This window comes from Vanellus vanellus (genome assembly GCF_965231255.1).
Source record: "Vanellus vanellus genome assembly, chromosome: 9".
NCBI classification, from domain to species: domain Eukaryota; kingdom Metazoa; phylum Chordata; class Aves; order Charadriiformes; family Charadriidae; genus Vanellus; species Vanellus vanellus.
Window position 1 is genome coordinate 25,205,005 of NC_138914.1, and position 18,543 is coordinate 25,223,547.

Here is an 18,543-nt window from a genome sequence, read left to right on the forward strand (position 1 = left end):
AAAAGCTGCCACATTAACAATTTTTTTTCTAAAAACTCTTCTTATTGCCTCATCTCTATATAAAAACAGTTAAAGTTTAATGAAGACACACTATTTTACAGTACCCACTGGTTGTGAAACGTAACTTAGGTGGCAAACCCACCAGAACGTTTCAAGTTCCTTGTGCCCACATTGTTTGGAGGGGCTGGAACACCTGACTACTGAAAACCCATCAATAATGATAAATAATTCGCCATACTCCCAAGGTCTCTTCCACACTAACTGATGAAAGCACATGGCTTTGGTGTTCCACAATCCATAAAGGCTAGAAAAAGGCATTTAGGAATGAATGTCCCCCTTTCGCTCCCACCCCACCCCCCAGCAGCCTCAAGTGTGAAAGCATTTCATATGTAGTCACTAGGGTAACTGTTACTGTAAAACACAGGTTTTAAAATAATTTGGGCAAGGGAACAGTATCACAGTAGTTTGGGATTGATCTTTTTAAGTATACTTTTTATGAGAATTATTTCCTCTTCAAAACAACATATCACAACTATAGGCCAAGTAACCGACAGAACTTCAAAGCTTCAAATATTGCCATAGATATTTAAGTGCAAAACATAACAAAAAGTTGCTCTGGTGGAGTTACTTGCTAATGAGCTGAGTTCCATAACAATACATTGCTCAAAAAATATTGGACCTACTGCAAACTAACGGCAAGAAGACAGAGGAGCCTGAATTTCTCCCACTAAATTTGGAGTATGTGGTGATGAGTCCAAGCTTAGTAAGGCATCATTGCCAAAATGTTCTCCCAAGCAGAACAGGAGTGGTGATGACAACATCATTAAATGGGATCCCTTGGGATTCAGGATATAATAGGAACATTTCTGCAAGCACGAGAAAATTCAAACCCTTGACTAAGTGCTTACTGATTCTATGTTTCCATGACCTCAGAAAACCTAAACAACTGCAGTAGAGGCATCATTAAAACATGAGTTCAAGGACTATAGTGTTCCAGTTTCACTATATAAAGTTTTTCTAACAAAACCCCACAAGTTATGAAGATACAAAAATCCACCAAGTTAAATTTATCTGTCAAAAAATCCAAAGCTTATTCCTAACTCTGCGCAGTGGGTTTGAATCTAGATTCCTATTTCTGTTTGGTGATAGAGTGGCTGACCACAGACTTTCCTCATCTACGTCCCTCCTAAGTAACGCTGATTAAAAAAAAAAAAGATGGAAAGAAGTGTTTTGAAGAATTCAGTGCAGAATATTTTGTGATTGAACTTTAGAACTCTTCTAATTTATTTCAAGCTGCTGGCTGAAGCTAAAGAGATTCCAAACAAATTTAAAGACATTCAACAGCTAACAGAAATTGGCGAAAGATTTTTCAAGATATAAAAGTAGAAGAGATGCTGCCCTCTGTGGTCCCCCAAGCGATGTAAAATACCATCTGTTTTCATACTTGGCAAAGAATATTTTTCAGTTATTAGTTCTTCCCCATTTACCCCTTTCTTGTAGCATCCATTCTAAAAAAAATCTATGCAAACTGCGTAAATTAGACACCTGGAACGGTTTAAATGGCAGTTACTTTACCAGACTGGTTCCTGCTCTCCTTTGAGATTTATGCACTACTTTATACATATATATATACGCGTTATTGTCAGAAGTTTATTTTACCATTTCTTGTGCAACATCATCAGGAGTTTCCTTCTCCAGATCAAAAGTAAACTCAATGGCTCCATTATCTTTGGGTTTTCCTTTCAGTTTCTTAGGATCTTCTACCCAGAGTCTTAAGGCAATAGAGGATTTCCTACCATGGTCTTCTTCTGCAAGTTCCACTCTTACCCCAGTATCTTCAGCAAAAAAGGCATGGCTTAATAAATCTTTAATTTCATATCTGCAATGGATATAAAGGATATTCAAATACTGCAAGTCTCAAGCATTTTCAAATTAGTTTGTGACAAAAAAACTGCTTTTAAAGGTGAAAATATTTACAGTGTTTGGTGTTCATAACAAATTTGTGTTCTTAGCAAAAAGGCATAGCATTTCCAGTGTTACTGAGGACTGCTGAAAAAAGGACGTTTCCTAAAAGCTTCAGCAATATTCATACACCCTAAGTACGTACAGAAAGGCAGATTAGAGCTTTGCTCAACTTTTCTTGAGTGTCTGAGCTAAACAAGTACTAAAAAAAGGTTCCCTCCGGGTAGCCAGTTGAGGTCCCTAAAAAACTGTATTTGTGAAAGTTATGAAATACAGAACAGTAGACACACTCATCTTGGAGAGCCCAGTATAAGATTGGGTTTTAAAAACAAAGCTGGAAACAAGGCACAATTTGTCTCCGTATCCTGAGGCTAACGAGCCAGTGGAATCTGTTCTAACAGCTTGCGGTGAATCTACCATGTCGCAGTCGTGGTCGACCCTCACCACGCTCGATGCTCAAGGCAGAACCTCCTGAGCGAGATTTTAAGGACAGCTATGCCAGAATGTGCTAGAATACGCTAGCTCACATGTCCCCAACAATGCTTTCAGGCCTTATTCTTTGAAGCTGAGAGGTTGACCGACACGACGACGGCATTTATTCAATTATCCTGACATCATATGGCAGATAAATCCAGAGGCCAGAACAAAACATACCGACAGCTTTGCAATCCCTGCATGCTCATTATTGAACACAAAACTTGATTATTTGAAACAAACCTTTCTTCTTTATTTTTGCAAATGCACTCTCCAATTATCTCCTTAATTTCAGGATCAGTAACTTTCTCAAAGCTTGCTGGCTTTATACCCTGAAAGGATAAATAAAAAACAATTTAGTTTGGAAAAGAATTGCATTATATCTCTTAATTAAGGACATTTTGCCTACATTTTACAGTCAATTAAACCCTTGGAGTAAATAATACTTTAAAGTTGTTAGTCTTAATGCAAAATTGAATTGAAGATTTAGGGCTACCATATTTCTAAGTACCATTGGCACTTGAAAATAAGCGCACTAGTTTGTACGTGAACTCAGCCGTGCACAGAGCAAACGTCCCCTTTTCTTTACTAACCTCTGCAAACCTTACCTTTATACCCTGTGGACTCTGCAGTCGAAACTCAAGAAACAGCCAACTTTAAATTTTCAAAATAACTCTTCTCTGAAATAATTTCTTTTACGTTTTTTGCCTTAACTCAAAACACTAAAGGAATAAAGACAAATAATGTTTTTCTGCAGTTTCAAGAATGAGTCAAAAATACCTTGGAATAGTCCATATTCCCGTTTCCTACCCATCTTTTGCTTTTCTATGTCTCCAACACTCTCCAAAACCCTCGTTCCCTCAAAAAAAAAACCCAAAACACAACCCCAAAACTAAGCAGGGGAGCAGGAGAATATGCCCAACAGCTCCATGTTGCTCTTGCATTTCCCCAGCGCATTGTTAGAACATCATCAGGAACAAACGGCAGAGCAGGTGTAACCTATAAATCAAGTTAAATTTCTGTCAAATGTTAACATTCGGACTGGGAATAGCGTTCAGTTCTAGATTTGGAAGAGCTATACCTACGAGCATGGCCCTTCAAGGAGAAAACCCGACTGATTCATTGCAGAAGAAAACTCAAGAGAAGCAGAACACGCTTCTCCACATAGGGAGCTCCGGATCGACATGGGTGCAATTGGAAGAGTTTGCATTTCTTTCAGGTTAAGTGGGGTTGTTTTAAAAAGATGGAGAGGATTTAGAAGAAACACACATGCGCTCTTCTCCGGCAGTCATAGATCACCCCTCCCTACTTTCTAAAATTTCAGGACCAAGATCTTAACTCAGCATGACCAACAGAAAGAGACTGTAGGAGAAGTAGTACACAAGTTCTCAGGCTAAACAACAGTTTCTATATGTCATCTTTCTGTACACATAGTCAAAATATACCATGAAAATCATTACTGGGAACACCGGGGCAGGTCACACACACGTGGCATGGTGCATTTTCCAAGCCCAGGCTGACAATTTCTTCCGCAGACAGGAAAAAAGGGATGTCCCATTAGGCAGTCATTTCCAGCAAGGCCACCCTACCGCTCTCCTTGCCAAACGATGTAAGAGCAACTAACAGACACCCAACATCTGCAACACGGGTAACTCATTCCATTCACTTTGACAGAAGATTTCCTGCCCATACTTTTCATGTATATACTCAGCTACGGACGACAAGAGTGGTAACGCAAGAAATTATCCTTTTCATTTGTGATGTTCAGCTTAAACAACAAATTGATTCCTTTTTAAAAAGAACACATAACAACTCTACCTACTAAAATAAGATACGGATGAAAATTTGACAAAATTAATTAGGGAAGAGATTCTGCAGTTAAACCCTGTTACTTGAGGACCAAAGTATTTCCAATGAAGCCAATAAGCAGAATGAAAAGGAAACATGATTTCCTTTATCTAAAAAACCCAGAATCTGATTAAGAACATAACTGAATGGGGTTTGGACATTTAACTCCATTGAAATCCTTTTAAAGTTTCACCCAGAAAGAACAGTAACTAATGGATCATGCAGCAGCAGATAAGGAGGCCTGAAGTCCTGAAGAGCGGACTTTTGGCTCACCTGATGCTTCCTTGGATTAAAAAAAAAAAAAGAAAACAACAGGTATTTCAGAAAGTGTCTGCAAATACTTCACTGAATTTAATGTTGAATAAAGTTTATGGATGATCTTCAGTGAGGACTGGCACCTATCTGAGAATTTCTGAACATTCCAGCATCAGACTGTACTTTTGTCTTTTTATTAACATTCCGTTGCCATTCAAGCCTCAGCTTTGACTTTAAACTGGGATTTATTTATTTATTTCAGGTCAACCACTCCCCTTTTTGTTTTAAATCTCGAAAGTGAAATATGTAATTCATAAATTTTGAAAAAAATAATAGTAATTTAAAAAAGACAGAACAGTCATACAAAGACTCAGCTTCCCAGTTTTGCCTAGGCAGAGAGCTGCTGCGATCCAAACCCACCAGTCTTGCGGGAACGAAACAAAATAATCCGCACACGTGGCTGGCTGGCTGTGACCCACTAAAAAGAATTATTTGCTTAAGCAAACCTAAATCTTACTTATGAGATGAGGGTTCAAATTTTGTGTATTAGAAAAATGTGTCAAAACGATGGGGAGCGTCCAGCCGACTAAAGCCCAGGCTTGCTCACAACAAGCGAAAGCACACCATAGCGTGTCAAGAGCATTTAAGAGAGCTCCAATACCTGAATTAGAAAGCAAAGAAAACGAAGTACCAAAAGACATTTTCAGCATGAATCCTATGTTCTCTAATAAACCCTAAAGCTACAGGAGCCTGCCACGTTCTCAGATGGATGGGGAGGAGTTTGAAGAAATCTTTAGTAATTCACAATGGAACTCAATAGAACAAATCTCTCTGTTTTTGGACACTCCGGTTTGCTATAGGAAACCACTGATTTCCCTCTTAGTGCCGCTTATTAGGATGAACGGGTAATAAGGACGATCCTCTCTAACGTTTACTGAAAAATATCCCACAAACGTGCATCGGTATCAATTTAACTGGGGGGATAAAAAAAAAAAAGCAACCCACAAACCCACCCCCCAAAAACACCAAAAAAACCCCAAACAAAGCAACAGAGGCAACGTTTACCATACTACCCGAAGAGCTTTCAGCTACCCAGAGGATATATCTACGCACTCAAGGGAACCTGCCAATTGTTTTGCATAATTGCAGAGCGCTTCACGGGCATCTTAACACAAACCGAACATACGAGAGACACAAACAGCACAAGGCACATCACGATATCTCTCGATTTAATTTTCTGTTCCAGAATTCACAAACAATCTTCATTTACCTGGTTCGACTGGAATTCTGACCTGATTGGGATGGAGCAGGGCAGGACATGTTGGGCATCTAGGAATTAGGTTTGCCTGTGAGTGTTTTTTTTTGACAGATCCCCGATGACCGACCCCTATATTTGACTATACAAATTGCTTCCACAAAAAAACAAAAAAAATTTTTAAAAATATAGAAATATAACAGCTCCTCCAAACACCATTTTCCTTTCGACATCTTTTGAAGGAACACTGACTCCTCTCTGAATATCTATTGTATTAATCTACTGAACAGCTAAGCTACGAATAGATGACCAAACCAAACAAGGACAAAATATGCACAGTGAAGTACTGAACAAAACTGCTTTATCGAAGTGTTTTCTCAATGCCCATATGCTTCTGCTCCTTACTCTTCATTAAAACCTCCAAAATCTCATTGTAACGCTGCAAAGCCCCCCTACAGCACTCTCCCTGCTGCCTACGAGCCTCCTGACAACGGAGGGGGGGTTTATGCAAAACGCAGGTTTCTATTTGCAATCAAAGGACTCATCTCATTCATTTATACAAAAGCCATCTGTTTTTCCTGAGCACTCCCTAGGAAACACGGCACCAAAATTCAAAGTATATTAGCTAAGGAATTATCCGTGGCAGTTTGAAAACTGTACAGCCATCTCGTAAACAAAAGTAAATTGAACGCCACTGCGCCTGAAACGTGGGGATAACTGGTTGATACAAGGTGCATAGGGATATTTTCACGGAAATTCTTTAAATACGGATATATCCATACATAAAAAATACAGGGAAGCAAAATGAGAAAATTTTTAAAAAAATTCTCTGCCTTGAACAGGATGATTTACTTTGAATCCCTCACCACCACTTAGTCTGCTCACCCTCTTTCTGAAGCGATTAGATTTGAAATACATTGCACTCGAGCGCGTGATGGTTGAGTCTAGAGTCCGGCACAGGTAGGATATTAAAATTTTAACCTTTACGTTGGGGGGGGGGGGGGGGGGGGGGAGGTGAAGCTTGTTTTTCAGTGGTGTAAAAGTCGCCGCTTGTCCTTCTTCCATCAGCAGAGCACACTTTTGAAAGAGTGACACGTGATGCTTTCTAAGATGCACGGCATAGAGCAGACAAGTCAACATTAAGTCTGACCCATGTCAGCCAGGACTTTTTCTGAAGGCCTTCCTTTCACCGAGGAGGTGCTCCCCTTAGTCTAGATACACTCTACTTTGGCCTCAAACTCCACCCTGAAGGTAGTCTCTAGACTTGTACAGTTCTTAGGAAAGGAAAAGGCCTTCTTCCGAAAAAGCTGGAACCACGTTCCAACAGAAATTCCGCCCTACACCACGCTCGCCGAAGTCAATAAAGTGGAGGGGAAGTTCTCAGCTTTGTCAGGATTTTGTTCCATGACATTCAGCAGTGAGATCGCTGTACGCAATTATAAACTCCTCTCTATTTCACTCCAAAATAGTACTTAATCCTAATGCTAATCTAAGAAGATTATCTGTGGATCTAAGAAGATATCTGAAACACACAAAAAGTCAATGCAATGACATTCATCACATTATTGGTCTGTTGTTGCTGTGCTACAGCTACAGAATTTATTCCATCTGTATGGGCAATATAGAATATGGCCTGCGAATGCCAAGAAAACATTCAATAGATTTTATATAAAAGAAACAGTATGAAAACTTAAAACACAAACCCGAACACTATAAACATGTGGGTTGTTTTAAAGCACAGGTTTGTTCTGCTCAACCCAAGGAGGTCCCCATAAAGCCCCGGCAGATACAGCTGGCCTGCTCTGCAGTCTGCAGTGCATCAGTCAGAAAACATTGGACTGGAGCTGCATGGGAAGGTCACGGACTCCGATGTTTCATCACTAAATATGCCTATTGTCTACATCAACATCACTTGGCAGTGATTAAACACACACACACAAAAAAAAAAAAAAAAACCAACTAAGAAAAGCCATCAAGTTAGGCATGAAAAATGAGATTATGGCATCAGAGCGAAGGTCACTGCAAATATGCTGACCAGGAAATCACTTCAAAGTTAACTGCAGTAAATGCGGCTTGGACCTGTCACTGGAAAAATATGTATTTTCAATTTATGTTACATATCCACTTTTTTTATGTTTACACTCCGTAATTCAGGCTGAAAGGGGAGAGAGAGGTGACAAGTCATAACAAGCATGTCTCATCTGGCAAAGAAATGAGCCCCTCTGTACATTTGGGAAACAACTGCCATTTTATCCCGGACTATTCTATGCATACAGTTACACATAAGTAAAAACAAGAGTGGAAAACTAAAGAAGCAATTAAGCCACGAGAGTAATGTCAGGCAGAATTAAAGGTCAGAGAAATAAATAAGTATAATAATCACGCATAATGATTCAGACATGCATAAAGTGTAATATCTTAAAACAAAATCATGATGTCTCGGAAAGATAATGTTTCTATTTTCAATACCAATAAGGACTACCGATGCACGTGATGAACAGCTAAGATTTATTAGCACCTCTGCCAGTTGCCACCACGACACTGAGCCCAAGGCAGGAAAAGTGAATTATTTTATATTTTAAAAATAAAAGCACTGGGAAACTAGATGCAGCCATCCCATTTTTACATTACATTGACCCTCAACTTAAAACACTAAAAATAGTGTTTACATTTCTGGTGCAATAAAAGAGTTTCACCAAAAATTAAGTAAATTTCTCCCCGACACACTGAAGTAGGTGACAGCATTCAGGAGCGGTGCACCATTGAGAAGGTCAGGGCCACCTTCTGCTCCAGGGAGAACCCCAAACCTCATCTAACGCTGGGGAGGAACCAGTGTGATTCAGCCTCTTGGGTTTAGTCTACGCCCCGTTTCTATATTCTATTTCAGTCTAGTACAACCCAACGCTAGCAATAGCTGCTACACGGCCAACCCTAACTGGTCGCAAAAAGTGACTTTGAAGTTTTTTTTTGTCGGTGAGTCGTCACCGCCCCAGTTGCCGGGGCAGACCCCGCCGTTAGGGGATGGCTCAGGACCAGGCGGAGGGACCCCCCACCCTCAATGCCCCTAACACCTCCACAGCAGCGTCCTCCCTCAGCCGGGTGCTGGCTGGGCGACTCACGCGGGTCAAAGCGGGGTCCCTTGCTGTCGTCAGCTCTTCCGCGGATGCAGCTCCTCTAGAGAAGCTGTTGTGCCCATGAGAGAGGTTCCTTCTGGGATCCCCCCCCCAGGGCACCCGCTGCTCCTCTGGCACCCTCACCAAGAGGTCCACCCCCTGCTCCTCCTCCTGTCTGACAGTTCATGCAGCTCATGGCATGCGACAGGGCTTTTTCCCCTCTCCACCAGGAGCTGGTTAACCCTTTCCTTGGAACAACAGTAAGGCCAATTTTTCCATCTAAGGAATCCCGACTCCTTTGCTCCCACCGCTACTGCCCAGAGTCCAGCAGAAAATAGCAGTAAACATACCTTCTGTGTCTGGACCTGATGCTTTCTGGGACAGCTTTTCCTGCTAGACAGCTCTGTTTCAAAAATATCCCTTACGAGTAATTACTGCTTCTCTGCTATTGTTCTTCATGAGGAGAGGGACTTGGGGCTGTTGGTGGATGAGAAGCTCAACATGAACCAGCACTGTGCACTCACAGCCCAGAAAGCCACCCACATCCTGGGCTGCATCCCCAGCAGCATGGCCAGCAGGGCGAGGGGGGGGATTCTGCCCCTCTCCTCTGCTCTGGAGAGACCCCACCTGGAATATTACGTCCAGCTCTGGAGCCCTCAACAGAAGATGGACATGAACCTGTTGGAGCAGGTCCAGACAAGGGCCATGAAAATGATCCAAGGGCTGGAGCCCCTCTGCTGTAAGGACAGGCTGAGGGAGTTGGGGGTGTTCAGCCTGGAGAAGAGAAGGCTCCGGGGAGACCTTAGAGCCCCTTCCAGTATCTGAAGGGGGCCTACAAGAAAGCTGGAGAAGGACTTTTTACAGGGGCATTCAGTGATAGGACGAGGGGGAATGGTTTCAAACTGGAATAGGGGGAAGTGGTGAGCCCCTGTCCCAGGCTGCCCCAAGAAGCTGTGGCTGCTCCATCCCTGGAGGTGTTCAAGGCCAGGTTGGACGGGGCTTGGAGCAACCTGGACTGGTGGGAGGTGTCCCAGCCCAGGGCAGGGGGGTTGGAATGAGATGATCTTCAAGGTCCCTTCCAACCTAAACCATTCAATGATTCTATGATCCTATAAGCATATGTATCTAAAGTTGCCAGTGTAAGAACAGTTTTACAAAGTTATAATAGTTTACCATATAGTCCTCAACTATGTAAAGGTTATTGCCACAGAAAATTAGTTGGCCCAGGCTTTCATCAGTGTTTAAAAAAATAACTACTTAAGTCTGTAAATTGAAATATAACATCTAATTAGGAATCCTTCGATTAATCATTATTCTTTGCCATCTTGGATATTGCTTTCACAAACGAGGCTTAGGAGTCTTACAAAGTCTTAATTGCCAATGTTCCAGATGGCTAAGAGCTGTACACAGAGTTTCTCTGGGTGTGTGGAGCAATGGAAGACTTCTATACTATTTATGGCTTGAACTGCCCAGGTCGACGCAACATCAGCTAGCCGTGATGGCAGCTCCACAGACAAATGAGGCACGCTGCTCACGCAATGCTTGTCCAAGACAGCGGGTAAGACACCCCACACTACTCATGAAAGCCATTCAGTAGTGAGGGTTACAAGACCTGCATCACGTTCAGGAGACAAGGCCTCAGAGCCTAAAATTAGGAGACTCCTCTTGTCACCATACAAAGCTTTAGAGCCCAAGGAGATGCCTCCTAAGCTACCTACAAAGACGGCTTTTAGAGCACATCCGAAGGACTATATAGCTGAATGAAGCCAACGAGCCATTGTGCCAAAGAAATGAACTTTTCCTTGCAGGGGAGGAGTGAGTGGAATAACAATGTGATAAAGCACCGTGGAATAATGATGTGGAACAAGCGGCCACCCTCATAAGGATTCAGGCCAGCAGCTCCACTGAGCCATCAAACCAATTTTGCTCCTTCGAGAAGCCGTAGCACACGTTCCAGCCAGCCCCTGGCGCAGAGAGTGTCAGCCAGCAGCACGTCAACCAGCAGAGCCATCTCTGCACACATTCCCTGCCCTATGGCGCCACGGGGAGCTGCTCCAGCCATTGGGATGAAACTAACTGTGCTGCCGAGCAGCTGCTGATGCCCTTTTATTTTACTTATTTCTGAGCAGCTATGGGTTGAAAGCAACACTCTAAGAAGAGTTACACTACCAGTAATCAGGGTTGCAGTCCCTTGGGAAAGATTCAGCTTTACCAAGCTACAAATGTCAGCTCACAACAGTTTACGCAAAACTGTTAAAAATGTAAAAATGGGATAAAGCTGCTTTGCCTCTCCAGACGTGTCCTCCTGCTTTCAGAAAGTCATGGCATCGCTCTCATTTCCAGCAGGGACATCCTCCTGTGTCTGGTGACACTGTCTTCAACTTTTAAACACGGACTCCCGAATCATTTGCACCCTCCCTCTTCCCCCAAGTTAGCATCAGCATGGCAGGTACCATAGCAATCTACAACAAGAGCACCGACTCCCTGGCATCCCGATCTTCAGTGGTGGGAAGAGGGCTGGAGCCCTTCTCCTATGAGGACAGGCTGAAAGAGTTGGGGGTGTTCAGTCTGGAGAAGGCTCCGGGGAGACCTTAGAGCCCCTTCCAGTCCCTAAAGGGGCTCCAGGAAAGCTGGGGAGGGACTCCTGATCAGGGTGGGGAGCCATAGGATGAGGGCGAACGGTTTTAAACTGAAAGAGGGGAGATTTAGACTAGATACAAGGAAAACATTTTTTACTGTGAGGGTGGTGAGCCCCTGGCACAGGTTGCCCAGAGAAGCTGTGGCTGCCCCATCCCTGGAGGTGTTCAAGGCCGGGTTGGACAGGGCTTGGAGCAACCTGGGCTGGTGGGAGGTGTCCCTGCCCAGGGCAGGGGGTTGGAATGAGATGGTCTTTAAGGTCCCTTCCAACCCAAACCATTCTATTAGTTGATGATTGAACAATACAAACTGTACTTATAAAAATTAAATTGCACAGAAACCCATCATACCTGGCACATGCGTGCGTTTGGGTGCCTGCTGAAACCATCTCTACATCCAGTGTGAGAGAGTAGCATACAGCAAATCAGAAAATGCAATTTTGACCTCGCGCAAGTGTTTGCTGACTGCAGGATTTCCCAGAACCAGATTCGTACTTGCCTGATTTACTAAACCTCTTGCAGAAGTCAAGTAGTCTCAAGTACCTTTGAAAATCAACCAAAGTTATTCCTAAGTTCCATTTGGGAAGATTTTTGCTCATAACAAGCAATTGGATAAGAGGAATACAAACTAATTTTGGGACCACACTTTTGGAGACCAAGAGGTGGATCCACTCAGTATGTCGACTGTGTAAGCCTAACTACTCTTTCTACCTTAAAGGCCAAAGAAATAAAAGCAACTTTATCCATAGCTAATCTCTGCAAGCTTTATTGCCGCTTCCTGCTGAGGATGACCCTCTTCACATCCCGAGCGTGCAGACCACATCTTTTGGTGACACACAAGGGCCAAACCACCCAGCTCACTACCGCCTTTTTTAGCAACCAGATGGGAAGAAGCATCTTTGACGAACCTGTCTGTTTAACATAATCTATTCTGGAAAAAAAAAAACCAAACCAACCCTCCTGTAACTCTTGATTTCACTTAACCAGGTAGAAACAGAGCATAATCACAGCTGCCAAAGCCTTTGGCAAGTCTCGTTTCTCTGCAGTCAGTGATTTGCAATCTGCTAGCATCTTACAGACTCCGGAGTTTTTTCAGGCATTTGCAGTCCAGCTCATGCACACAAATACATTGGGTATTTTATTCAGTATAGAGATTTTAAGATTGGCTTCTCCTCCAGCCGAAACTCACCTGAAAATGCAGCAAACCCATTTCCACGGTTCCTGGCTGGGGATTACCAGATCCTCCAAGAGTTCCAAAATGCAGCTCATCTGGCCGACTCCAAAACTAAACATTGCTATCTCTTCCCTTTTATGTCTTCAGATAATTTGTTACACATACAGAGAGAATCTGTGCTGGAAATCTGAATCAAACACCCTCCACCATACAAATAAGCCTTTAGGCTGCAACCTAAAAGTTAGTCCTTTTAGGTTTGTGGGAAACCTGATCGAGTCTGAGTGGTCCCCATTTAGGAGGCAAGACTAGAGTGATGATTTTTCCCTGCTCATTCTTCCCAAGTTTTATGTATTTTTGGCTGACGGAGACACAACTAGCAACAAAGATTACCGAAAATATTTTATGCAGCTGCAGTACAGTCAACCACAATGCAACCGCAGAACTACAAGCTTACAAACCAACCTGCAAGAGGTTTGCTCAACCCAGAGCTCAGATACCTCAACTTCTACACCACACTACACAGTTGACAGGGCTGATGCCTCATCGAAATATGTTTTTAAACATTCAAATCTCAAAATCCCAATACAAATGAAGGAGGTTTTACTCACACAGGTTACTTTCCGGTAAATTTGAGCAGCATTCTGGCATTCTGAGTAAGGGTATTCTGAGGTAGCCATTTCCAACATGCACATTCCAAAAGCATAGACATCCACAGATTCATCGTAGTGTTCCTCATACATTTCTGGGGCCATAAATTCTGGTGTACCTATACAGACACGCACAAAAAGAATGTACATTATTTATAAAATCTAAATAGCTTTAACCACTACCTTTTTCACCTATAAGAAGCGTGCGCATTATAGCATGCAAGCGTCTTTCAAAAGTAACTAGAATAAGCTCAAGCATCCTCCAGGGAAGAAACCCAAAGGCAACACACACACATACCCATGGCTCACTGGTAATAGTACAAGGGGCAAGAGGGAGAAAGAAAAAAAAAGCTAAAATTTCAAAAATTAACAAGAGCATGAGCAAGGGCACGTTGCCTGGCCACACTGGAAGTCATGAAATGGTTTATTTTTCTGGGTGGAGAGAGGGATGTGTACAGGCTTGTGGAGGCGAAAACGAGAGAAGAAACGAGAACCTTCACTCTTGTTTTTATCAATGCAAATTTGCATTATTTTTCTCCTCCAGGGACACATAGCAACCAGCAGACAGACAGCACTTTGAAAGCACGTAGTATCTCAAATCACCTACAAAGTCACGCAGAAAACATTAAACATAATTCTGTCACTGGTTTAGTGGGACAAATCAATGAGGCTACTCACAGAAGAAGGTCCTACTCAACAGGGATCAGGGTGTCAGAGATCCGATGCAACGGGGTAAATATTAAGTGAAGCACTGTACTTACTGCTGCATAATGGGAAATTACAGCTTTATAACAAGCGGCGACTTACAACGCCTGCAACATTTGCACAGCAAACTGCTCTGAAAAACGTGGTCTTACAAAGCAAAAGGAAAAAAAAAACCAACACTTTGGTAATTTATTCCAGGAACTGTACCTCGTAACGTCATTTATGCTTAGGAGTTAAGATTAATTTATTTCCTTTTTACACTTAGAAAAGATGGAGGAAGAGAGATCAATGCAGTCGAGTGTTGCAGGAGAGGACCACTGAGCAGCGGGATGCCAAAAGGAGGGCGAGAGGTCTTGGCCCACGTGAAGGACCTGGGCAAACTCTGCCCGTCCAGCCCAGCGGCATCGCCCGCGGCACCCAAACTGCCCCCAGAGCCTTGTGGCAGCCTGGTGGGTCCCTTCGTTTTTTGTTATGACCTCTCTACATCAGCAGCAGAGACACAACTGTAATTCAAGGGTGACGATTCTGCCCCTCTGCTCCGCTCTGGGGAGACCCCACTTGGAATATTGCGTCCAGCTCTGGAGCCCTCAACATAAGATGGACATGGACCTGTTGGAGCGGGTCCAGAGGAGGGCCATGAAGATGCTCCGAGAGCTGGAGCCCTTCTGCTGTGAGGACAGGCTGAGAGAGTTGGGGGTGTTCAGTCTGGAGAAGAGAAGGCTCTGCAGAGAGCTTAGAGCTCTTTTTTACTGTGAGGGTGGTGAGACAGTGGCCCAGGTTGCCCAGGGAAGCTGTGGGCTGCCCCATCTCTGGAAGCATTCAAGGTCAGGTTGGATGAGGCTTTGAGCAACCTGATCTAGTTGAAGATGTCCCTGCTCATGGCAGGGGGTTGGACTAGATGGCCTTTAAAGGTGCCTGCCAACCCAAACTATACTATCATTCTATGATTCTAAAGTAACATATACCAGGAAAAAGCAGTTCTCGTGTACGTTTGGGGATTTGATGTAAGATTTTGTTTTTTTAATGGCAACATAAACCACACCTCCCAAAATTAGGGTCTGTCAGTAAAAACTCTGCTTCTGCATGTTTTCTGAAGTAGATTGGCCCTACCTCACAAAACAACCTCAGCACAACCATTTCTGTAAAACTCATCTTGCAAAACATTCATGCTCGATTTCTCCCCTTCTTTATGTTCCTTCCATCTCAAAGACGCTCCTTCCTTCAGCCTCTGTAAATCAGCTGGACCCGTGTCATGACACCTTAACTTAGCGCCTGCTCTTAGGGTCCTTTCCCCGGCTGTCCCACGGGCGGTGGCTGCAGCTCCGAAACAGTTAACCACTGCCACAGAGGACATTTTTTGGAGCTGCTACCTTGTTTGAGAAGGAACAAGACTCAGAGGCAGGAGGGAATCTCATGAATTATGGAGCATTTAAAGCAAATCCAAAAAAGTGATGGCGACAGTCTAAGAAGCAAATTAAATTCTTGTCATTTTCCTGCTATTATGGAATGGTGTCATTTTCCCCCATCTGTTGGGGGAGGGAGGGAATACATACAACACAACCAAAGCGGACCACCAAAACGTAAATCCGCTCGGCACCTATCCAACTCCTCTTGGCAGCAGGAGTTTTGCCCTGCCTCGGCTCCCTGCAGAGATACACCGCAAGGTCAGACGAGCATCAGCGACGGCACAAACGCAGCAAGGGAAAAACTGGACCTCTGCCACACTGACTTCATTCCGTTCAAGCCAATGTAAAATTGCAGCTACTAATAATTCCTTTAAAGCTACTACATCTACGGAGGGGGTAGAATTACTCATCTCACCAGTGTTCCCAAGTTCCTCCTAATGCTTTCCTTGGAGCAGAACTACTCACGAAAAAGAGAAGTTCAGTTATATTGCCAAAATGAATGCAGACACCTTGCCAGCGACCTGCAGCCTTTCTCAGTATTGAATTTCTTTTAGACACAAGTTTGCTTTGACTGTGTTGTGGTAACAACTGATTTTAGAAAAACTTGTGCCAGTATGACTGATATTATTCCATTATGTTGCATGGACAATTATTATACTGCAAAAAAAAAAAAAAATTATGTGAAGAAATACTGACCCTCAACAGAAAAAAAACACCAATTATTTGAAAGTGAAAACTAGAGACACTTAAGAGATATAAAGCAACATGATTTCACTAAAACCAGCAAGGTTAAGCAGACTCACAGTAGCCAAGCACATATCCAAAATTTCTATCATTTTGACTTCAATGATACCGGGCTCCCTAAGCATTAAGGTCAATACTTTTGTACAAATAATTGTAAAGAATTATCATCTCTGGAAATCTGAGATGCTAAAATAATTACTTAAGCAACTACTGCTTGAAAGATAGGATGCTGTTTTCCTATATAGTAAGGGTACAGTGGTTGTCACTATCAGTTTGCTAACTCTAATTACCTAGAATCTAATTTCCATTTATATTGTAAGCTGAAATATGACTACATGCGTGACAACTTCCCCCACTTTCAGCATCATTTCTCAGGAATCTGCAGCTTCCCAGAACCATCATCTACAGATCTGAACAAGGGAGGTTTGCTAGGGAAGCTTGGGTAAAAGCACAAAACGTTTGAGAATTCAGGAAAACATTACATTTACACAGAAAACATTAGATGTGACTTTCTCAAGAAAACTATGACCTTCGACAGTCATTCAGAAAACATCCCCCCACAGTTCAAGCAAACCCAAGTTCTAACACCCCTCGTGCGGGCACCACCTAAGGGCATCAGCTATTGCGTATCCTAGTGGAAATTTCTCTTAATTTGGTACCTCCTGATTATTAATAAATTGCAGATGTCGTTTCAGCAGAACTCGAGGCAGGGACGAGCTCTGCAGTTGCCTGCAGAAGCAGCCTGTTCTGCTGATGCCCCAGTAAACGGGGATAAGGTGGTTCCAGCCCTGCCACCGCTCTGCCAAGGAGAGAAGCCCGGCTCCGCAGGGCACTACAGCCTCTCCCTTCAGCAAAAGTAACTGCCCCTTATCCCAGCATCACTGCAAGCAGGAGCCTTCCCGGCAGCTTTCCCAGGCTTTTGCAGCACACCCTTGTCAGGGAGAGAGCAGGGCATCTTTTCCCTGCCCTCTCCTCCCTCTTTCTCCACCCTCCCCCCCCCACCAGCAGGCACTGAGCCTGTTCTCAGCTGCTGAGAACCCTTGCTGCTCCTTTCAAAGGAGAGAGGAGAAGGATTTGTGGCTACCACATCATATTTCAATTAAAAAAACAAAAACAAAAAAACAACAACCCAACAAAAAGAGCATTTTACCATTGTGATACAGAAAGAAGGAGAAGAGGCAGTCATGATACCTTTTCCTAGCAATTGAGATTTTTACAGTGGTATAAAGGGAACAGTCACAAAACCACTTCAATCGCTACTACCAACCTACGAGTGAAAAAACCACAAATGCAAAAATGTGAAAGAGAAATATTAAAAAAAGACCACCACCATACCAACAGAAAGAAGCCAAGGAGAACAGGAGGATTACCTATTACACTTTTGGCAAATGAAGCTCTCTTGAGGGTTGCCAGACCCAAGTCTCCTATTTTCACAGATCCAGTTGGTCCAGTAATAAAAATATTGTCACATTTTAAGTCTCTGTGAATGATGGGTGGAGTTCTTGTGTGCAAGAAAAGAAGACCCTTCAGGATTTGCCGGCACCAACTACGCAGGACTTTTGGTTTCATCACTTTAAATCTCTTCAGATACCTAGAGCACAAACATACACAAGAAGTGGGTATAAAGAAAACGAAGTGTTATTAGAGATTCTAGGGGCTTTAACAGCTGAAACTCCATTCTGGATAAAAGCCCCTTATTAGATGCCATAATAGCAGCTCAGAAATATCACAAAATTGAAAGAAATAGATCTTTTCAAAGGAGGAATTAGAGCATTCATTTTTAGGGAGGAAGATAATAAGCATTTTTGGTGCAAATACAACCAAATATTTGCAAGTCTAATAGTACAGCAATTCTCTTCATGCAGAGAACAGCTTTAGAATGTGTTTCATATATTCAAATCGGAAGAATACTGAAGTTTAATTTTAACCGCAAGACTTTGACCTCCATACCATGCATCTGCATTTTTTCCATTTACCTAAAACACTGATTGGGAGGGTACATTTTTGGAAAAAAAAAAAAAAAAAAAAAAGAGTAAAAACTGCTAATGCATTGGCAGAGTAGCACACTGGATATATGCAGTGATGAGTACTGCTCCCATTGGGGCTGAAAATCTGTTCCAGAATTCATGCCAACTGTTTTATATCAACCTTAACAAGATTGTCAGTACCAAAAGCTATTAATTATTATTGTTTAGCAGATAACCTAGAGCACCTTCTGCTTCAAAAAGACATTCTACCATTCAAGTGTTACTCTATCTGAATTTCCTAACAAAACATGCAAACACGAGCACAAAAACAATCGCAAAAACACATCCTGAGAAATG

The 18,543-nt window shown here is 42.8% G+C and overlaps 1 protein-coding gene across 1 annotated transcript in view; it reads right to left on the minus strand.

Moving 5' to 3' along the window:
- The window catches only part of WNK2 (WNK lysine deficient protein kinase 2), a gene marked incomplete at its 3' end in the record, with an annotated part of 115,092 nt that overhangs the window by 51,738 nt on the left and 44,811 nt on the right, over positions 1 to 18,543 (minus strand). Inside the window, exons 3-6 of the mRNA XM_082487508.1 lie at positions 17,590 to 17,810; positions 13,326 to 13,483; positions 2,680 to 2,768; positions 1,660 to 1,879 (exon numbers count right to left, since the gene is read on the minus strand). Coding sequence (XP_082343634.1) covers positions 1,660 to 1,879; positions 2,680 to 2,768; positions 13,326 to 13,483; positions 17,590 to 17,810 — 688 coding nt within the window. The remainder of the gene's footprint in view (positions 1 to 1,659; positions 1,880 to 2,679; positions 2,769 to 13,325; positions 13,484 to 17,589; positions 17,811 to 18,543) is intronic.